The 18,557-nt window shown below is 36.6% G+C and overlaps 2 protein-coding genes across 2 annotated transcripts; both read right to left on the reverse strand.

Moving 5' to 3' along the window:
• Nucleotides 1–295: 295 nt before the first annotated feature.
• LOC116291875 (protein KIBRA) lies at nt 296–14,972 on the reverse strand. The gene is made up of 19 exons (XM_031699102.2): nt 14,575–14,972; nt 11,884–11,924; nt 10,631–10,699; nt 9,770–9,864; nt 8,830–8,886; nt 8,096–8,290; nt 7,403–7,609; nt 6,679–6,972; nt 6,319–6,491; nt 5,562–6,018; nt 4,901–5,449; nt 4,492–4,563; nt 4,317–4,397; nt 3,491–3,622; nt 2,946–3,227; nt 2,439–2,588; nt 2,063–2,188; nt 1,827–1,964; nt 296–925 (listed from the first exon to the last, which is right to left on the reverse strand). Exons 1-19 carry the CDS (start codon nt 14,700–14,702, stop codon nt 767–769), a joined length of 3,405 nt encoding a protein of 1,134 aa, XP_031554962.1. The 5' UTR covers nt 14,703–14,972; the 3' UTR covers nt 296–766.
• A 1,771-nt stretch (nt 14,973–16,743) lies between these two features.
• LOC116291895 (EF-hand calcium-binding domain-containing protein 11) lies at nt 16,744–18,392 on the reverse strand. The gene is made up of 2 exons (XM_031699125.2): nt 18,344–18,392; nt 16,744–18,234 (listed from the first exon to the last, which is right to left on the reverse strand). Exon 2 carries the CDS (start codon nt 18,177–18,179, stop codon nt 17,715–17,717), a length of 465 nt encoding a protein of 154 aa, XP_031554985.1. The 5' UTR covers nt 18,180–18,234; nt 18,344–18,392; the 3' UTR covers nt 16,744–17,714.
• Between the last annotated feature and the right edge of the window lie 165 nt (nt 18,393–18,557).

An 18,557-nucleotide genomic window follows, 5' to 3' on the forward strand; every position in this document is an offset into this window, starting at 1 on the left:
ATATTTAGAACAGAAGTCGAACGCTTAATTGCCTAGTCTCCCCCACAGCCGCTTTCAGTGTCGTCACGCAAGGCTTTCTCCCCAGGAGAGAAAGCGTTGCGTGACGACACTGAAAGCGGCTGTGGGGGAGACTATTAATTGCCCAAAATGAAAATGAAATACGTCTATTTATCAATGTTGAATAAGAGAAAATGGATCCAGAGAAATGAGAAATGACAGAAACTAAAAGAAAAGTACATATATATATATAGATATATAGTATATAGGTATGTAGGTATTATAGTCGCTTGATGTATTTATTTGAGATGATAATGATAAAGATATATATTTTAGGAAGATAGATTATGTACAGTAAGAAAATAACAATAACCAAAATAGATTTGTAAGTACATATTTATCTTTAAAAATATTTTTTCCTTTCTCTCGTGAAATCAAGAAAAACTGCGAGTATCTGGAGTTTTTCCTTCGCTTTTAGCGCTTCGTTTAAAAAACACAAAAACAAATTATCTCTTATATCCAAGAAACATATATGTATGTGTGCGTAAATACACCGTATATAGGGGTACCCGGCGCTTATGCGCGAATATCGTATCGTGCATGGATAATACCGTATGTGCAATATTGTTTATGCAAATACCGTATATACATACACACAAAAATATTTATTTCAACGGTAGAAAAGATTCATATCAAAATTCATTATGGTCCAATATTGGGACCAAGGAGCTTCACTATGAAGCATAATAATGTCCCTCATAAATATTCATTAGACCCAGTGTTGTTCTCGCGTTACGGGAGATCCTTGAGGTACTTTAAGCCCTTTAGGCGCCGACGCTGACTGGGCGGCTTTCTTTTCACGAAGAAGTTTAAAGTCTGTTTGTTTGTTTCTCCGTCCATTTCTGACTCCTCGCATTAATGCTCGAGCCTGTGAAGAATCAAATTAAGATCTAGCATTAATAACTATTTTTATTTATTAATAAATACAATAGCTTATTAGATAGATATGGCAGTGCGCCGTGTGGGATGGGCTCGGATATCAAATAAGAACTTTATTACGCATGTTCTTACTTGATATCCGAGCCCATCCCACACGGCGCACTGCCATATCTATCTAGTACTACTTTTTCGTGGGATTGCCAGCTCACTAGATACACTGTGCTGACGAGGCCCAATACAGGCCGAAACAGCTGTCCACAGTTTCTAGTTGAGCTGGCTCATTTTTTACGCGACTTGAAGTTGTGAAAGGCTTGTATGGCACTCTTCTTCAGTCGTTTCATCTAAGGCTCGTAATTTACTTATTACGCAATAGCTTATTAGTAGGGGTTGGATCAGAGAGCAGAAGACATCCGTCACGCGCACTGAGTGAGCGGATGAAACAGCTTTTTCAAACTATTTACTTTTCTTTTTGTTCAATTTTTTCGACTTTGTTATGGTAAAAAACAAGTCAAAGTCAGTTTTCTATGGGTCTGTACTGTAATCGAACATGAAATGACGTCAAAAATGATCCAAACTTTGCAGTGAAACCACTCGCTGCAGACACATAGAAAACTGACTTCGATTTGTTAATTAGAATATAGCGATAATCGACCAAGTATTTCTTTTGGATAAAGAGTGGATACTGAGCGGTGAATGGAAAGCGGAAACAGGATTTTTCATTGGCCTTTCATTGGATCGAGGTTAGAGAAAGACTTGACGTTTATAGAGACAATTGTAAAAACTAACAGCTACCAAGTGTGAGCCGGTTATCTCAATGATATATATCGAGCTAAGAGTAGGGTTTCAAAGAATCTACCATCAATAAAACAGTATATAACATATATATTCACCTCTACATCTCTAAGTAAAGACCGGTATTCCTCACTTTCTTCGATAGATTTTGGAATCTCGGTTGAACCACAAGCAAGTGCTTCTTCGATACGCTTCTTTAATCGGTTCAGTCTCATAATATCGTCATTTATTTGAGCCTGGGATGGATATATATAAGAATATTTATCATTTGAGGAATATGCGAATCCAATTATTAGAAATACAGAATACTGAAATACAGGATGCAATAACCAACCTGACGCAAAGACTGTAACGATTCAAAATCATAGTTTGGGTCTGTCATGCGCGAGAAGTCCATAGCCGTTGGTTGCAACATTTGCAACTGTTGATATTGTTGTACACCTTGCCACGATACTGGGCGCTGAAAACAAATGGTTGATGAAGTCTGTTAAAACTATACGACCTTTTTATCGAATGGACGGACGGAAGGATGGATGGATGGATAAAAGAGAGAAACTGAATGAAATAGATGGACGAAAATAAATTAGGTTAACTGGTTAAAATAATGAAGCTGAATTAATAAAAAGAGAGTCGTTCACGAATGCCTGGCTAGACAGGTGGCGAGGTAAGAATAGTAATCTACTAATAATGAATATATCTATTTATAATACCTTTTTTCTCCTCATGCTACTCCTCTCAACTGAAAGTCTGACAAAAGGACTTCTGTCTGTTTTTCGAGCTGTGCAATCTGAATTACTTCTATTTAGGTTGATATCGAACGCTCTTTGCACTGTAGTTGTGTGCAGAGAGTCTTCTGCGTACTAGAAAACAAAACAAATCCTTAGCATATTAGTCTGTCTCTCGATACCTTCTACCTTTTGTATGTCCCCTCTTCCCAGTAAATTTGTCAGAAAATGGAACGACGTGTTCTAAAGCTACCGACACACCGTGCAACACTACGCGCAATGTTGCAGGCAATCGACGTTGCGAACCATGTCACACGCAATTTGTTGCAGGCAATGCTTCTGAAGTAGAAAACGATCCAAATTCAGCAACATTGCTTAAAATATTAATTGCGCGCAATGTTGCACCGTGTGTCCGCGCCTTTAGTGATTCTCAATCGCAAGTCTTGGAAAGTCAAGAAAGAAAATAATCAAGACAATGAGAACCACGCTTACTCGGTCAATAGGATCCGGGTCAGAGAATTTTCTGGTCAAAGGTGATCTTTGACGTTGCGATTTGAGAGCTGGCTTCCCCAAGGGAAATCTGTCAAAGTCACTATCTGTATCCTGCAGCGAATCTCCGCTTACTACACTGTCTTCTTGTGAGGGCTCGCGCTGTATTTTACGGCATGCCATTCTCTTATCTCCTTGGTCTTGAAGCATTTCTTGGCTTCCACAACGTCCTGGGCTGATTTCACCTCCTGCTGACGTTAGACTCAAAGACGATCCCCCACAACACTGGAAAAATCAAGTACATTGTTGTAGTACGATTGCTGGTTATATCAAATAAAGCTGGTTATATGCTTATAGTAGTCTTATATATAAATTTGTGAAGGTTCCTGCAATAAGCACGCTGGTAATTTTACCGAGGTCAAGCTTGGAGGGTAGACCAAGAACTTAATGAAAAGATGCACTGATCGAATACATTCAAGAACCATTATTGGCCTTTGGTATAAAATATAGACATACAAACACCTTAGCAAATCAAATAAACAACTCACCCATGAACTCGGTCGAAGCTTGTACTGAATACCAAGCACGTCCGAGATGCTCTCGGGGTAAGGAGGGAGATGGGGTGACACAGGTGATAACAGATTCTTTGGACTCGACTTGGCCGATGCTGGCTGTAAATACTGCAATATCATAGAAAAAAGTTAATTAATTAATTAGTTATTTTTGGAATAGAGGTTTTGCACCATCACGTGTAGACGTCCATAAAACAGCTTGGACTGTCTGTGGTTAGATGAAAGAACAATAAAATCCCTCTGCTCTCGGGAATTGAATTCTTTCTCATGTAAAACGATTGTATTGTTCCTGCCATCTAACATGGCTACTGTCACGAGGTGGTGCAAAACCTTTATAGGCCACGCCGCCTCGATGTCTTTAAAAAAATCAGACTTGATTGCGAGGCTTTAATCCTATGGTAATTCATGTATGGTACAAACATGTGGATCACCAAATACATCTATTGGTAGGAATAATATAATGTATCATATACGACGTTCCTACCTTTCGGCAAGAGTAAGTAAGTGTTGGTAGAAATGCTAGTCAGTACTATAACTACTGATCCTTTTGAGGTTTAATGCAAATTTGATTATTTTGTTCCGGTAAGATCTTAGCCTCCTACGCAGACTTAAAAAGGCCTGTGTCCTACTTCAAATCCAAGTAATGCAAAGGGTTATGGGTTTCCTTTGGATGGCGGAAAACCACAGGGAGACTACAAAAATGTACAGATATGCAAATGAATGACTGGGTTAACAAACATTCCCTATTTGTAACATGAATTGCACAAAGTACAACAATAGGTATTGAAAAAATAAAACTTACTGAGTGACTTAGTAAATTACACCATCGAAACGACGTTGGTGTTTTAACGTTGAAATCCGCTAAGCTGATTTGAGCTCCACCCTACGATAAAAGGACAATAATGAATGAGTAAATAAAGAATCAACTACGACTGTGGAAAAAAGATGGTTACTGTGAATGAGTTGGGCTAACTTACAAGCAACTCTTCTGTTTTGAACTTCGTGATGGACCACACATTGAGCTGAAGTGTCTTGCCAAATAATTTAGACTGAAACAGAGTTAAAGATACATTGAAGCAGAAAGTAGTAACTACATTAGTTGTGGTCTTGTGGCAACAGGCTTTCATGAGATCGCAATTTCCATTGTTCAGTGACTAAAGTCATTTTGACTTTTGCTCCTCAAATTACGTTTATTGTTATTTTTGAACTTTGAAAAAAGTTAAAAACGGGGGTTTGAAACGATTTTTATCAGTTTGAAAATGTTTTCCCCAGATTAATACCAAGGTGGAGTCACCAGTAATTTTGCGTAAGTTGTGAACTCTGGTCAACAGTGAATTGCCTTCAAATTTTGTATTAATTTCTGAATCAAAGTATCATCATATATACCTCTGGTACAGGAATGCAGAACTGTTCCCCAAATGTCGGGTTATTTACATCATTACATAGTTTTGTTTCCATCGTACAAGCCTCTCCTCCAGGAAGTAGTGCGACTTTGACGTAGAGTGCCATACAGTCCGCATGCGATCCTGGCACATTTAACTCCTTCATATTTTTCCCTCTATCGATGTTAACCACTAACGACTCACGTGAGGTTTCGTAATTAAGTCCTACATTGATTTGCGCTGTCGGACACACATCTTCACTGTCTGTACAGCTTCGAGGGCGCAGATCACTGCTGCTTTGAGCGGCTTTGAGGTTTTCTTGCGAGGCTTCGAAAACGCCACTGTCTGCTGCTACCGACTCGTTAGAAGCGGCTGCTGTTACTGGTCTAGTGCTGATGGCAGGAATGTAGTTTTCCCCGCCTTCCAAAGAGAATGAAGCGATGCCCTCTGTGATGGGTGAAAGGGGTGTGTATGGCAGATTGTTGATAGATTCACTAGACCTGGAGTCGGCGCACAGCAGTCGAATTCTTTGCTGTACAGGTAAGACTTCAGCCTGAAAAGGTTTAAAGCAATCAGGGTTTAGCGTTTCTTTTTTAGACAAAGAAAGATTGAGAGAATAATTATCGCAAGCTCAGTAGAGGAGGTGAAGGAACTCTCACACTAACCTGAGTAACGTTACTTCGTTCAGTATCCGTACATTCAAGACCAGCGGTTGTCTCTGCCTGAGAAACGCACATGCGCACAGGTGACGCAACAGGTGATTGCTCAGAAGCGGACGGCGACATCGGTGGGGACAGTGACGACACAGAAAGCGAGTCACGTGACGAGAACGACATCTGGGGTGAGCAGGTTGATGTGTTTGGACGATGGGGCGATGAAGTGGATGCATAACTAGTAGGTATCCCGCTGGTTCGTACAGGAGATTGGAACACATGAAGCATGTCTGTTACTTTTTGGTGTAACTCACGGAGGTTTGGCTGCTCACTGTTGTTCAACAGCCCTGTCTCCAGGTAACTTAACGATGATAAAGAACCTCGACTCGACGATAATGAACCTCGGCTCCCAGTCGATAAAGAACCCTTACTTGAGCATGATGATATAGAGAGCGTACTATTGGACAAACTGGAAATAAATTGAAATACTTATGAATCGATGTCGTGCAAGTTGATAAAAAGCTTAATTGTCGTGGTACCACAAAAATGTTTAACTGACAGTTATGAAAAATATGTTTAGTGAATGGTGAGGTTGTACGAGACAAAACAAGGCTACATTCCTGGACCCAATCGGGTCTAAAACCGACAGAATTCTTAGCATACCAACACGCCTTGAAGTTTTGTGGGAAAAAAAGAAACCCTTCAAGTGCAATCGAATTTTTAAGTAATACTGTACTCGCACTTAAATTGTCAAAGGCAACGAACTTACTTGCGTAACTGAACTTCTAGAAGGTTCGTTAGCTTTGCCTGTTCTTGTAGTTGTTGAACGAGGATAGTTTTCTCAGCTTTCAGTTGCATTCGGTCAGCAATGACACGATGAGACAACTCTCTAGCTGATTCTAAATCTGCAGCTAGTTTATCTTTTTCGTTTTCGAGTTTACTCTGAAAAGATGAAATTCAAATATTATTATGCGTAATAGTCATGCTTGATAAAGCCTTTAATTCTTTTTCTTTCTACCAATGATATTGGACGTATGAAAGCAAAAATCCGCGTATCACGAAAAGATATTAAGCTTTTATTCCTGTACAGAATAAATGGTGTATTTTCATTCTCAGAATTTTCCCCTACCTTTTCTTCTTCACTTTTCACCATTGAACCAAGTCTTCTAATCTCACTCAGTAATGCCTCTTTCTCCTCAATCAACAACAGTGTTGTAATATTGGCATTATTAGTTCCATTATCAGTAGGACTATTTCTTAGCTGATCTTCCACTCGATCTAATTCTCCGTGTAATCTTTGTACTTCTTTAACTGATTCTTTGTATTCCATCTTTAGCTCTCGTTTGTCTAGTTGGGACTCAGTAGTCAGATCTGTTTGCGATCCTGTGCTTGAAGTCTTTTTAATGTGATTTTCGTCTTTACCCTAAAATATCAAGAGCAAAACCTTAAAGCTTTAATTTTATCGATACCCTGGGCTGATCGATGTCCGAGAGCACGGCTGCTCACAGGTAGAATTGGAATTTAGTGTGTTATGCGATGAGGGAAAACCGAAGGATTCGAAGAGAAACCCTTGAATCAAGAGGAACAAAAGCTTATTCTTTAGACTTATTCTTTTGCTTTGATTGCGCATTTTTCTTATTTCCAGTGCGGCTTCAAAATACAGTTTACCACCATTAGAGGGCAATAAAGATTCTGAAGCTATGAATTATTAATATTTACGGTCTAAAAATAAGATACTATTGATTTAATCATTGACCCAACTGCATCTTTTTTTGGGAGGGGGGACTTTTTCTCCTAAGTAAGGTCACCCTAACTTGAGATAAATGGGAACCACAATGCTACCAGAAACTTACAAGTTTAGTATCAACTCTGGTATTCAACAAATTCCCTTTTTCCTTAGTCATAGTCAGTTTGTTACCGCATTGGGTATCTTGTTCACTGACCGACAGTGGTGCGTTGGTTGAGAGCTTTTGGTCAACTCGTTCTAGGGTTTTTAATCCTTCTTCTTTTTGATGAACTTCCCCACAAACTTGTTCCATTTCGCCCTTTAGCCTCTCGACCTAAGAAAAGCAAAATACTTTAGGTTCAAACGCAGAGAAAAGTCAGCAATGCGCGACGTTATTAAGGTGAATTTATAGTGATATGAATGACACATGTTAATGAACCAACAAACCACTAAAGTGCAATGCAAGTCAAATACAGAGGGAGAACACCCTTTGAAGTGAAAAGCAAAAACATGAGTGTCAGGGGCGGAACCTACTAAAATGCAACGCAAACTAAGAGAACGACAGGAGAACCCATCTAAGTGCAAAGTAAGATAAACACCCAGTAAGGTGTAAAATAAAACGCACGAAGGTCTTAAAAAGAACCCACTTAAATGCAGCACGATCCATAACCACTCGCGCGCGAAACCCACTAAAGTGCAAAGCAAGAAACCCAAGTGTCTGAAAATGAACCCATTTCAGTGTTCATTGTAGAAGAAGCCATAATGTGCACGGAATTGAACCCACTAAAGTGCAAAACACTCTAATAATATATATATATACCCTTGTTTTAGCTTGCAGTATTTCTCGCTTTAGTTGGCTTGGATCAAATTTACTTGCAATGGAAGAGGTGGTTGATGATGATGAGGTGGAAGTAACGCTGCTTTGTTTGTTGTGTTTTGATCGACATTGATCACTTTGTTGATGACTAGTGGTATTATTTTGCATATTTTCTAGCTCTGAAGTCAAGTACTGGACCTGGGGAGGGGAAAAACGCACAGAGAAAAACATTTAAAATGTCATATACACAGTAACGAGATTCGAGAAGATTTTGACAAAATAAAATAAATGTTACAATAAAATAAGTGGACAAGGAAGAGCCACATTGCTCTGTTCCATCAACACCAATGAGATATTAAAATATTTCTGTGAAATACCACAGTTCATAAAATAAACATCAGAGCAAAAAACTGAATGTCAACAACAGACAAACTCTCAGTTGACACTAGAATACACACTAGATCAGTTTAATTTAAAATAAACACATTTTGAAATTCCATAGTTATTAGAACTGCAAGTATATCAATAATTTGAGATAACATTTTCTTGGATTTTCATGAGAATTTAAAATTACATTTATTGACTGTCACAATTGGTAATGTGTGGCATATTTTTGATAATATCTGTACTTAAGTGTATGGTTTGTTGGAGCTAGTGCTGACCAAATAGTGGTGTCCTTAAGTGATGGTGGTGGTTGGGAATTCATAAATGGTAGTTAAACAGGAATGGTGGCTCACCTCAACCTCTGCAACATTCAATCTTTGTTTCTTTACACACAGGACATTTTGTTTTGCCTGAAAGAGTATGAAAAATGGCCGAAAGTTAACACATGTGACACAATAATTCCTACAAAATGTTTGAAATTGAAATTTATTTTACAGGGTGTCTTGGATGATTGCATTAATCAATCCATGGATATTTGTTACTTTATATTTACACCTTTTGAAAGTCAACGAATACAAGATCAAAAAATGTTTGACTTTTGGTCCTCTGCAAGAACTCCAGACAAACTTCTTGTAGGTTTTAGGTATCTGCATGTCAATAGAGTTCATCAAGTTCACTTGCTATCAGGAAATTTCAAGCATACTGAAGATAATGTGAATATTGGTGATATTTGAAGATGATGAAAGCCAAAAAAATGCCACCTTTTTCCCCCTGTCAGTGTGATAGGAATACCTGTATCAGTTATCCCGAAGAGATATACCTCAATGCTGGTTCAAAGAAGAGCACAGCAGGGTAAATAGCTAAACCAGAGTGTGAAGATAATATGAAAAACTAATCAAATTCTTTGGAATTCCTTGTGTGGAATGTGGATTCAAAGAGCATAGTGTCAAGTGTATAATACCTTTAAAAACACTCTCTATCAGCAACAAGACAATCATCAAAGGAAAGGAATGTGCCAATGGAAAGATAAATGTTTTGAAAGAAATCCTCCATGATTACAACCACATCTTGTATTTGTAATTGCTTTTAGATTGAGTGGAGAACTGTGGCAGAATTTTAGGTATTTGTGCAAGGAAAAGTTCGTTTTGAGGTCTGAAATCTGTCTGGTGTTTCATTGCGAGGAATAAAGAGCATGATTTCAGGCTTATGTGATAAATCTAATGATATATCTTGTCATCAAAGGCATGGATAGAAATGCTTTCCAAGAGAAATATTCAATACAGTTCTACTTACAGTCAAGTCATTTTGAGCCAACTCCAGGTACTGTTTGATCATATTATGCTGCTGATCCTTCCATAGTACCCTGGGATCCTCTGTTTGCTGTGTTCCTAATATAAATAATCACAGTTTAAACATCCAGAATTTACACGAGTATATAACCTTATACCTGAATACAAGTACCTCATGTGTCTATGGCTTAAAATGTGAACTAAATATAAAATATTTTAATATAATTAGGATAATAACTACTCGGATGAATAACATTAAAGCAATTAACTGCTAGTTAGGAGGCTTGTGAACCCAGAAGGCCAAAAATGTAAGGAATTAAGAAGGCCATTAAGCTAGATACTGGATGTTTAGTCTGAGTAAAAATGTTAACATCAAAGCAATATGTGCTTTCAAGATCTTTCCACATCTGATTGCAATAAAGAAATCTAAAAGCATCTGTCAAGAGGAATTTTTATTGAACAAAACACACAAACAGACAAGTTCAAACATGTTCTTTTCTCTTAAGGTGTTGAAAGAATGCACTGTAGAAAAGGCTGACAAAAGATCAAAAGTCAGTGACAAAAAAAGGTGGATGGATCTACACAATAGCTTTGCGGTGTTTCATGATTGATGTAGGGCTGGAATTAGGAAATTAGTTATGCTATAAAAATGTACTCCTCTGCATTGCTGTTTGTTAAAATCTGGTGAATCATGACTTTACACAAACCACCTGATCATACATGTACTAGAGTTGCCATATCATTATCATGAGTTCCAAAGGTGTCTTGGCAAGGAGCCAAGCTGCTTGACATCAGTATTACATGACATAAATCTAAGTACAAATTTCTGGCTTCGATTAAAGTCGTACTGATAATTGTTTTGTACCTAAATTGTGGTTGATGAAGTATTTCCCAAGTAGAGGGTCATCCACCTCTTCCCATCCTAGTGGTAATTCTATAATGAGATAGACATGTTAGCAATGAAAGCTGGTAACAAGTAATTATCATTATCACTCTAGGTGGCTAATATTCAAGCTACAAAAAAGAATAGGAAATAGTTTAGATGTGATAACAGACCACATACAATCATGGCAAATTTATTTATTCATGTTAATAAGAGTCTGCTCTGAACACAACAAAAGAAATTCCAGAGCATCTTTTAAAAGCAGAAACTATTGTTTACCATAAATTATCTGAATGAGAGAAGTTGTTCTATTAGCAGACACAATAAAACTTAATATTGAAAAGTATGACAATATTGTATGGTCTGCATGTGTCTTGCTAATGCGGCCCAGGTTCAATTCCTAACCTTGGTGCTGTATGTGAATAGATTTGCTTATTGGTTCTCTCTGACACTTTGAGGATTTTTCTCTGGGTTGTCCTGTTTTTTTCTAGGATATAGGGGATAAAGAGCCACACTATGAAGAAGCTACTTCTAAATTATTGATTATTACAGTCTTAGCAAGTACGTCAGTAGCATCCAGTTTTCCACAGTGTAGGATGTGTATAGCAAGACAAGGTAGTATAAAACCAGTATGTACTGCGTCACGGTAAAGATAACATATAAAAATAATATAAGGTGGGAAAACTTTTTTTAAATGAAGACTACATAGAGTTTTAACCTTTAGATCTTGAACCTTCTGTAATTTGAAAGGCTCAAGGTCCCCAAGATCAGTAATTAAAAGTTAAAGATGCTTTTTCTCTATGGTGTCAACATACATTCATCATTTGTATACTGTCACAGCAGGAGTTAACCTGTCCTTTTTGCAAGAGGGGAAGATTATATCTCACCCTAAATTGGGTCACTCATAAAATTCTAATTATATTTATATTTGGATGTTGAAAAGGGTGAACATGGATGGTTTAAATCCCTCCCATGGCCATCCCTTGATATAGTTGAAGAATCTAGGCTTAAAATAATGGCTTAAAATAATGGCTGGCCAGATGATAGTCATGATAACCATCCAAATTGCCAATGTTTTAGATCAGTCATACCTCATTTTTGGTAAAGCATTACAGATCAAAATGACTGGCAAGGCAAAGATTTGACTAGACAAGTTCCAATTCTGGCTGGACATTGTCTGATGACTGACTGTTATTTTAAGCTCTGGAATCTAGTTTTCTTTAACATCCACTTACCATCACCAACACAATCTGAAAATGTAAGTGGCTTCATAAGCCTGCAGAAAAGAAATAAAAAAATAACTCATTAGAATCAAATAATGATTGTATAATATTTTTATGGGACTTTTTAGACTATACAGTTAACAGAATATGCAGATAGGGAATATGTGAGTCAGTATTGCTAAAAGGGAATATGTGAGTCAGTATTGCTAAAAAAAAAAGAAAAAATACTCAAAGTTTGTCAAAGTAGAGAGTACAACTGAAAAATAACATAAAAAAATAAAAATACCTCTTTTAGTTTTATTTCTTTAGAAAAAAAGGATTCATATAATAAGTCATGAATACACCTACTAAACTTTTTAACTGTTGATATGGTCATGCTTTAGGAAATGTTCGTAGAAAAAATTCATACCTAAAATTTTTGTGTATTTTTGTCAAGTGCTCATTAAGTATATTAAATCAGTCATAATGACTATTAAAACAGCCCAAAATTGGTTAATCAGCACTATCAGGACAAATCTTTCACATCATGCGCAAAATTTCAGATTATGAGTTTACTAATGGAGCTGACGACATACAATGTCCCAAAAATAGAAACAAAATATTTTAGTGTTGCTATAAATAGCATCACTGCCAGCACGGTTTCCAAATAGCACTTAAATGGGTATATGTTATGTACATAATACAAGACTTTAAAAAACAAAGACCAATATAATTGATAGAATACGGCATACTGATGATTACTAGCATAGTTCTGTGATTTGAGGGGGAAAATAAAATAGTAATAAATTATATTTTAGTTTAAGAAAGAAAAATTCTACTTTCTTTTATGTCTCATCAACCAGGATAGTAGGGGGGGGGGGGGGGGGTGGGGTTGTACAAATCACATTTCACAGAAAATTTTACAAAATAATTTTACATTTCAATTAGAATAAAAAACAACAGAGAAAGTTTAACAAAATGATGAAAATGACCATTTTACATTTGGCGAACAATAAAAACAGTCAAATCACATTTCAACACAAAATAACCCGTTATCACCCTCCACAATATTTGGCTATTATTAATATTTCTTAAAACCTAGAAATTCTTTTCCCAAAATGCAGTCCTTACTATCTTGGACCCAGAATACCAGAAATTGTCTGAAAAATGCATGACAATTGACAAAGTTAAAAACCGTGACGAAATAGAGACCATGTTCATATCCATGCAGTTATGCAGGATAATCAAAACTTGAAACCTGTCAGATATTTGAAACATAGAAAAAATGCCACTAGTACATACAATAAGCTCTTTCGTTCATTTAGACAGACTACGTCACTTCTAATGCAGGTTATATTTGCTGGCAGGGTTTAAGTTATGTGCTAATTGATAGAAAAAGACTGAACCAGCAAAAAGACTTAACAAGGTCACTAGCTTTTTGGATTTTTAGATAGGCAAAAAGGATATATAATATATGCACTGTTTAGATATGCAAATCTTTAAGGTCCTAGTTTGTAACTGGAGGTCGTAGGAATTGGCTATACATATCATAGTACTGTGCTCAGGTCTGTACTGTTTACTTGCAAGTGGATTAAAGTGATTTACACTAAGAACTCTTCATTACCATCTCAATCAAAAGTGACACCAACACGATATTTTTAGAATCTAGTTTTGCCAAATCTCATTAAAAATAAAAGATGTTATGTTCGACAAATTACGGAAAGACATTAGTTATTGAAAATACGATTAACACAATATACATTTACCGTACAATTTAGCACCATTTCACATAGGTTTTCGAAAACCTTTTCTTTTCGGGATCAGAAGGTATGGAAGATCATTGTAAAAGTTCAAAGAGATTTGATTCCATAGTAATTCTTTGAATACCGAAAGCTCAAATTTAGCCGGAGAAAGTCAAAAGGAAGCCTCTAAGTCTGAAGATAAAGTTTTATGAATTCCACGTTTTAAAATAGCCCCTGTAAAATGGAGGAAAATATTCACTAATAACGTGAATTCTCTAACCTATAGAATTTTCATGTAGGGCTATATATAAAACGTTTTGAATAATTTAAAAATTTCTGTAGTAGTGTTGATGTTCGCGCGAACAGAGCATAAAATTAAATTATAGAGTATATGAAGTGATTCGAAACCAAATGATAGCATAAAAACACAAACCTACAAAAAGTACCTAAAAATGAATAAAATGGTAAGAAATGTAAGCATATATTCGTCAGGACAGGAACAACCAGGCTCAAATAATTGGAATACTTGAGGAATAATGCCGTTGAACAAAACACAGGATGAAATATCGTAAGACATGGAATGTGTCGCCAAAGATCGCGTAGTGTTACTTTGCGAAGCTCAGCTGATGTGTTATATGTTCCACTAAGTTTGCACCTTTTATTATCATCTACGAGTTGTCTGAGAAGCTTTATACTGTAGTTTGATGCTTTCCTAATCGCCTAATCGCAAGCAATGTGCAAATTCCATACAAATAGTATTAATTCTTGGTCTAGAGGTGATTCGAAACACTTGTATTCAGCTTTCAAAGTTGTTCGATTTTAACTTCTTTCCGTCATGTTATAAGTTTTATTATGGATTTTGGTTGAACTCAGGTCTTAAGCTATCCTAGTTTTTTTAATGTAGCGTGATTTTTGAAAGCTTTAATCACAATCTACCTTAAAATAACTTAGAATCCGGACCTACGGAGAGTGACTTACGTACCTATCTCGAGGATCGATCCATGTCGTTGTCTTAGTGGAATGATCGATATAATACGATCTTCCATCTAAATCCTTTGCCTCTTCCCATCCTAAAGGTAAAGGCACTTCACATGTATTTTTCTTGGGCATTTCGCCTCATTTATCGTCCATTTTGGATCGCCGTTTCTCCATGCCTCTGAGACCAAATCAACATGTCCGTTTCTTGAATCATTTACATTCCCCCATAATTAGAAACCGACAACTCGATTCCAACCAATCCGCACACAGATTCCAGTCGACCACAATGCTGCTCCTTCAACGAGAAATACTTCTAAGAAATATTCAAGCCAATATAAATTCTTCTCTCAGTCCGCGTATAATGCTGTTTGGCATTGGCCTAAGTATTTGGTTCAATTATTTCCCCCAACAGATAGCCGTGTTTGATATGTGCATTCTTAAGCCGAACAAACCAATCGGAATTGTCCAATCACAATGGGACTTCGAATCTTTGAAATATTTTCACTCTGTGTAAGACCGCCCCCGACTCGCGCCAATATACTCGTTATGCACGATTAATTGTTCACTGTATTAGAGTCTGTTAGCTTGATCGCAACATCTGCCAAGCTCCGCGCGTGGTTGAGGACATTTATTTCTTTGAATATTCTACGGTAACCCTGTGTTCTTTGAAACCCAAATCACTTGGTATGAGTTTCCGAGGTCTTTTATTTATTTTCTTGGTGCTGGTTATAAAAATACATTTTATTCCTTAGAACAAAGGTGATATTAAAAGTGACGAAATAGTAGTCAATAGTATTACGTATAATATTCCCCCTAGAGAATACGAAGTGATCTACGCCATTGTTAGAGTTGTAATATGTCGGATTTCTAGTGCGATTAGTCATCACTTTCGGGAGTATTAAAATTCCGCAAAGAACATACCGTACTATAAAAAGCTTATGTTTAGTGAAAATGATAACTTTTTGACATCATTATCGCGGAATATTCTAATGCTATGCGATGCTCGATGCCTACACGTGTAAAAATCGTCAGCTTTTTCACTGACTAGACCAACTGACATTGCCTAGCCATTGCGCACTACATTTTTTGACCCAACTCGCGTGCGCAATAAAACGTTGATCCGCCAATGAAATAAAACGAAAATTTTTTGGGATCAATAAAATATATGAGCTAAGGAAATGCAGGTGGTTTTAAATGATTCTCTAGAATTTGCTTCGTTATGTTAACGCTGTGAGATTCGGGGTGGGCACGTGTGTTACGTTACGGTGCACTAAACACTAGTTCACATCTCTTTTTGTGCACAGGTTACACGAGATGAATTTCCGTCACAAAACACAAAGAGCAATAAATTGGATATCTTACCCCCTACCCCTAGCCATGTGTTAGGTTATTCTTTTATAGTTATTTCAAGTAGTTATTTTAAGTATTAGGGTAACAAATGAATACCTATAGCGTCTTTTTCGTTCATCGGTTTCGTCAAACTTCTGTGACCAGCCTTAACCGATGTATTTTTTCGCGTCTGGAGAGAGAAGAATAATCTATTGTCGCATTACATTATTCTAACATTAATCACCTTATCAAAGGATGATGAAATAGGTTTTTAAAAACCCAGTATTTAGACTAAAGTTGCTTTGTTCGCATGAGTAAAGTTATTAGGTTTTGCATACTCGGAATTCCTGAGGACAAACAAATGACATGGTTCATCTCACTTTACATTGGTGAAATAATTTTCTCAAAAACGTCTGTAATCAGCACAGGGATTTTTGTTTTATCAAACCTGTATCAAATGTCGATATTTAGTGATATTAAATTGCTCCAATCCGGAGGCAAATTCCCTCTTAAACATATTAAGATGCTCAGAATAGATAATCATTAATACTCCTGAATGTACCCTTGAAGCATAGTCGGCAAAAAAATGTTACAAAAAAATTTGATGAATATAAATACATTTGTCAGTGTAGTGACCCCTAGCCTCGTTTTCCTCAGGCCACCAGATTCATGCATTTGAACATGATTTACAAGCAAAGCAAATTATTCCACAGGGAACCCAAGCTCCAATTTTTTACAACTACCTTTTAGAATTAATATTTAATAAGGAGTTAATCCTCTCATTATGCCATACTTTGAGCATCATATTTGCAGGGAGCAAAGAAATTAAATTGCAATTATGTCATTTTATGTTCTGAAACTGAAAGTCCCTATAGATTTTATTCATTCATTCCACACTATCCGACTGTTGTCTTGATGTTATCTAAACTACTAATTAATGCGCTGTATGTGTAGAGGTAGTGCTCGAGTAATCACAAAAACCACTCATTTCTATGGGCATAAGTGCCTCTCTAGATGAATGAGATAACATGGGTACAAACTAAGGTTTTTATACTCATAGGAATACACGCCACTGCATGCGGAAATCATGCATGGATATGTTAACATCCCCACGAGCTGTGCTGTAAACATGGTACAAAGTTATATGATCCAGTGCTCTACACTAACACTAGTGCACTAGTCTTGGACTAGTAAATCTGTGCTCCAGAATAGTAAAAATCAAGACTCACTAGTCCATAGGCTAGAGAGGTTTTTGAATTACTAAAGATCTGGGCTAGTAGATTACTTTACTGGGCTATTGGATTGATAGACTTATTAACCCTTTGCCTAGTATTTAAAAAAGGTAGTGCCTAGCATTGTAATGGTCTGAAATGGGAAAACATTGCTCCAAGATTGACAAATTAGGGTCTATTGGGAGGTGGAGAAAAGTGAAATATCATCTCCATTAAAACTATCTACAAGTTACCTTTCCAATTACTTTGGGTATCTTGCCTTGTGCACCATTGTATAGGGAGGTATCTGATAACATCCAGTATAATCCAGAGTAAGATAATTTGGGATGACTGCAAGCCTCTGGAATTTCACAACATAGATCCAAATTTGATACTTTTGTTGTTTTTGTTTGGCTATGTAAACAACCTGCATTTTCATCCTTAATTAGCTGAATAAAAAAGTTACTCTACTCCACTATTCCTGTTTGAAGAATTTCATGCTTCCTTATCCTCAACTAGCTGAATACCCAAAGATACACTGTACTTAACTGTTTCTGTTTGAAGTAGGTTATGTCTGGAGTTGTACCTAGTCAACTACTAGACATTAACTATTGTTGTCGACTGTATACTTCATCATAAATTCAAAGTCTTTATAACTAACACGGCCATCTTTGTCACCATCAATTTCTCTAAACACCTTCTCTACATTTACTGTATCCATGAATGGAGCTACCTGATAAAATATTTTTTTTACATTATCAAGAGTTATGAATCCTCTACATTCCATGTCAAATGCTCGAAATATCTCTCTTATTTGATCATCATGATCTTGTGCCTTCATTTTACTTGAAGCTATTTGCATGAATAACTCCATGTTGATCCCTGGACAGTGTGACTTGTCAATTTTAGACAGGATTTCTGCAACCTCAAATGAAGAGGGCTTGTAGCCAAAAAGGCATACCATGGCTACTTTGAAGTCAAAGGAGTTTAAATAACCCTTGTTTTCTTCATCAGCTATATAGAAGGCTTCTTTAATAACAGATTTGTCGTGTTCAGGAATAGTTTGCATGATATCGATATAGAAATGACTTTTCAGAGACTTGTGTTCAATTCTTGTTTTTTTTCTGCAAAAAATAAAACTGATAAATAGCTAATATCATAAGAAATCGGTAGATGATACAGTTGACTCAAACACATGAGTATTGCCTGGTCTTTTAGACTATCAAAATTTACCTGGAAAAAGAAGTTCCCCTTCTCTCCTTTCTCCCGCCATTTTGATTTATGGAATTTGGCGGAATTCTGGGAAATGTCAAATTCAAGGTAATGCATAGGAAACCCAACCTAAGCTTTTTGTTAGCTTTTTAAGATTTCGTAAATTTAATTTTTTTAACAACTCGGGTTATCTTGTTTGTTCAAATCCTACTAAATTTATGCAATCTCTTAAATC

This window comes from Actinia tenebrosa, unplaced genomic scaffold, assembly GCF_029948245.1.
Source record: "Actinia tenebrosa isolate PJP-AT-01 unplaced genomic scaffold, QUT_ActTen_1.0 PGA_scaffold6__47_contigs__length_16458017, whole genome shotgun sequence".
NCBI classification, from domain to species: domain Eukaryota; kingdom Metazoa; phylum Cnidaria; class Anthozoa; order Actiniaria; family Actiniidae; genus Actinia; species Actinia tenebrosa.

Bases quoted from the DNA above. Each gene is read 5' to 3' on its own strand.
- LOC116291895 (XM_031699125.2), bottom strand. From the start codon at position 18,179: ATGCAAACTATTCCTGAACACGACAAATCTGTTATTAAAGAAGCCTTC.
- LOC116291875 (XM_031699102.2), bottom strand. From the start codon at position 14,702: ATGCCCAAGAAAAATACATGTGAAGTGCCTTTACCTTTAGGATGGGAA. The intron at 9,865-10,630 runs GTACAAAACAAT...TATTTATATTAG, and splicing joins CTTCATCAACCACAATTTAG to GAACACAGCAAACAGAGGAT. The intron at 6,492-6,678 runs GTAGGGGAAAAT...TCATCTTTTCAG, and splicing joins TGAAAAGTGAAGAAGAAAAG to AGTAAACTCGAAAACGAAAA.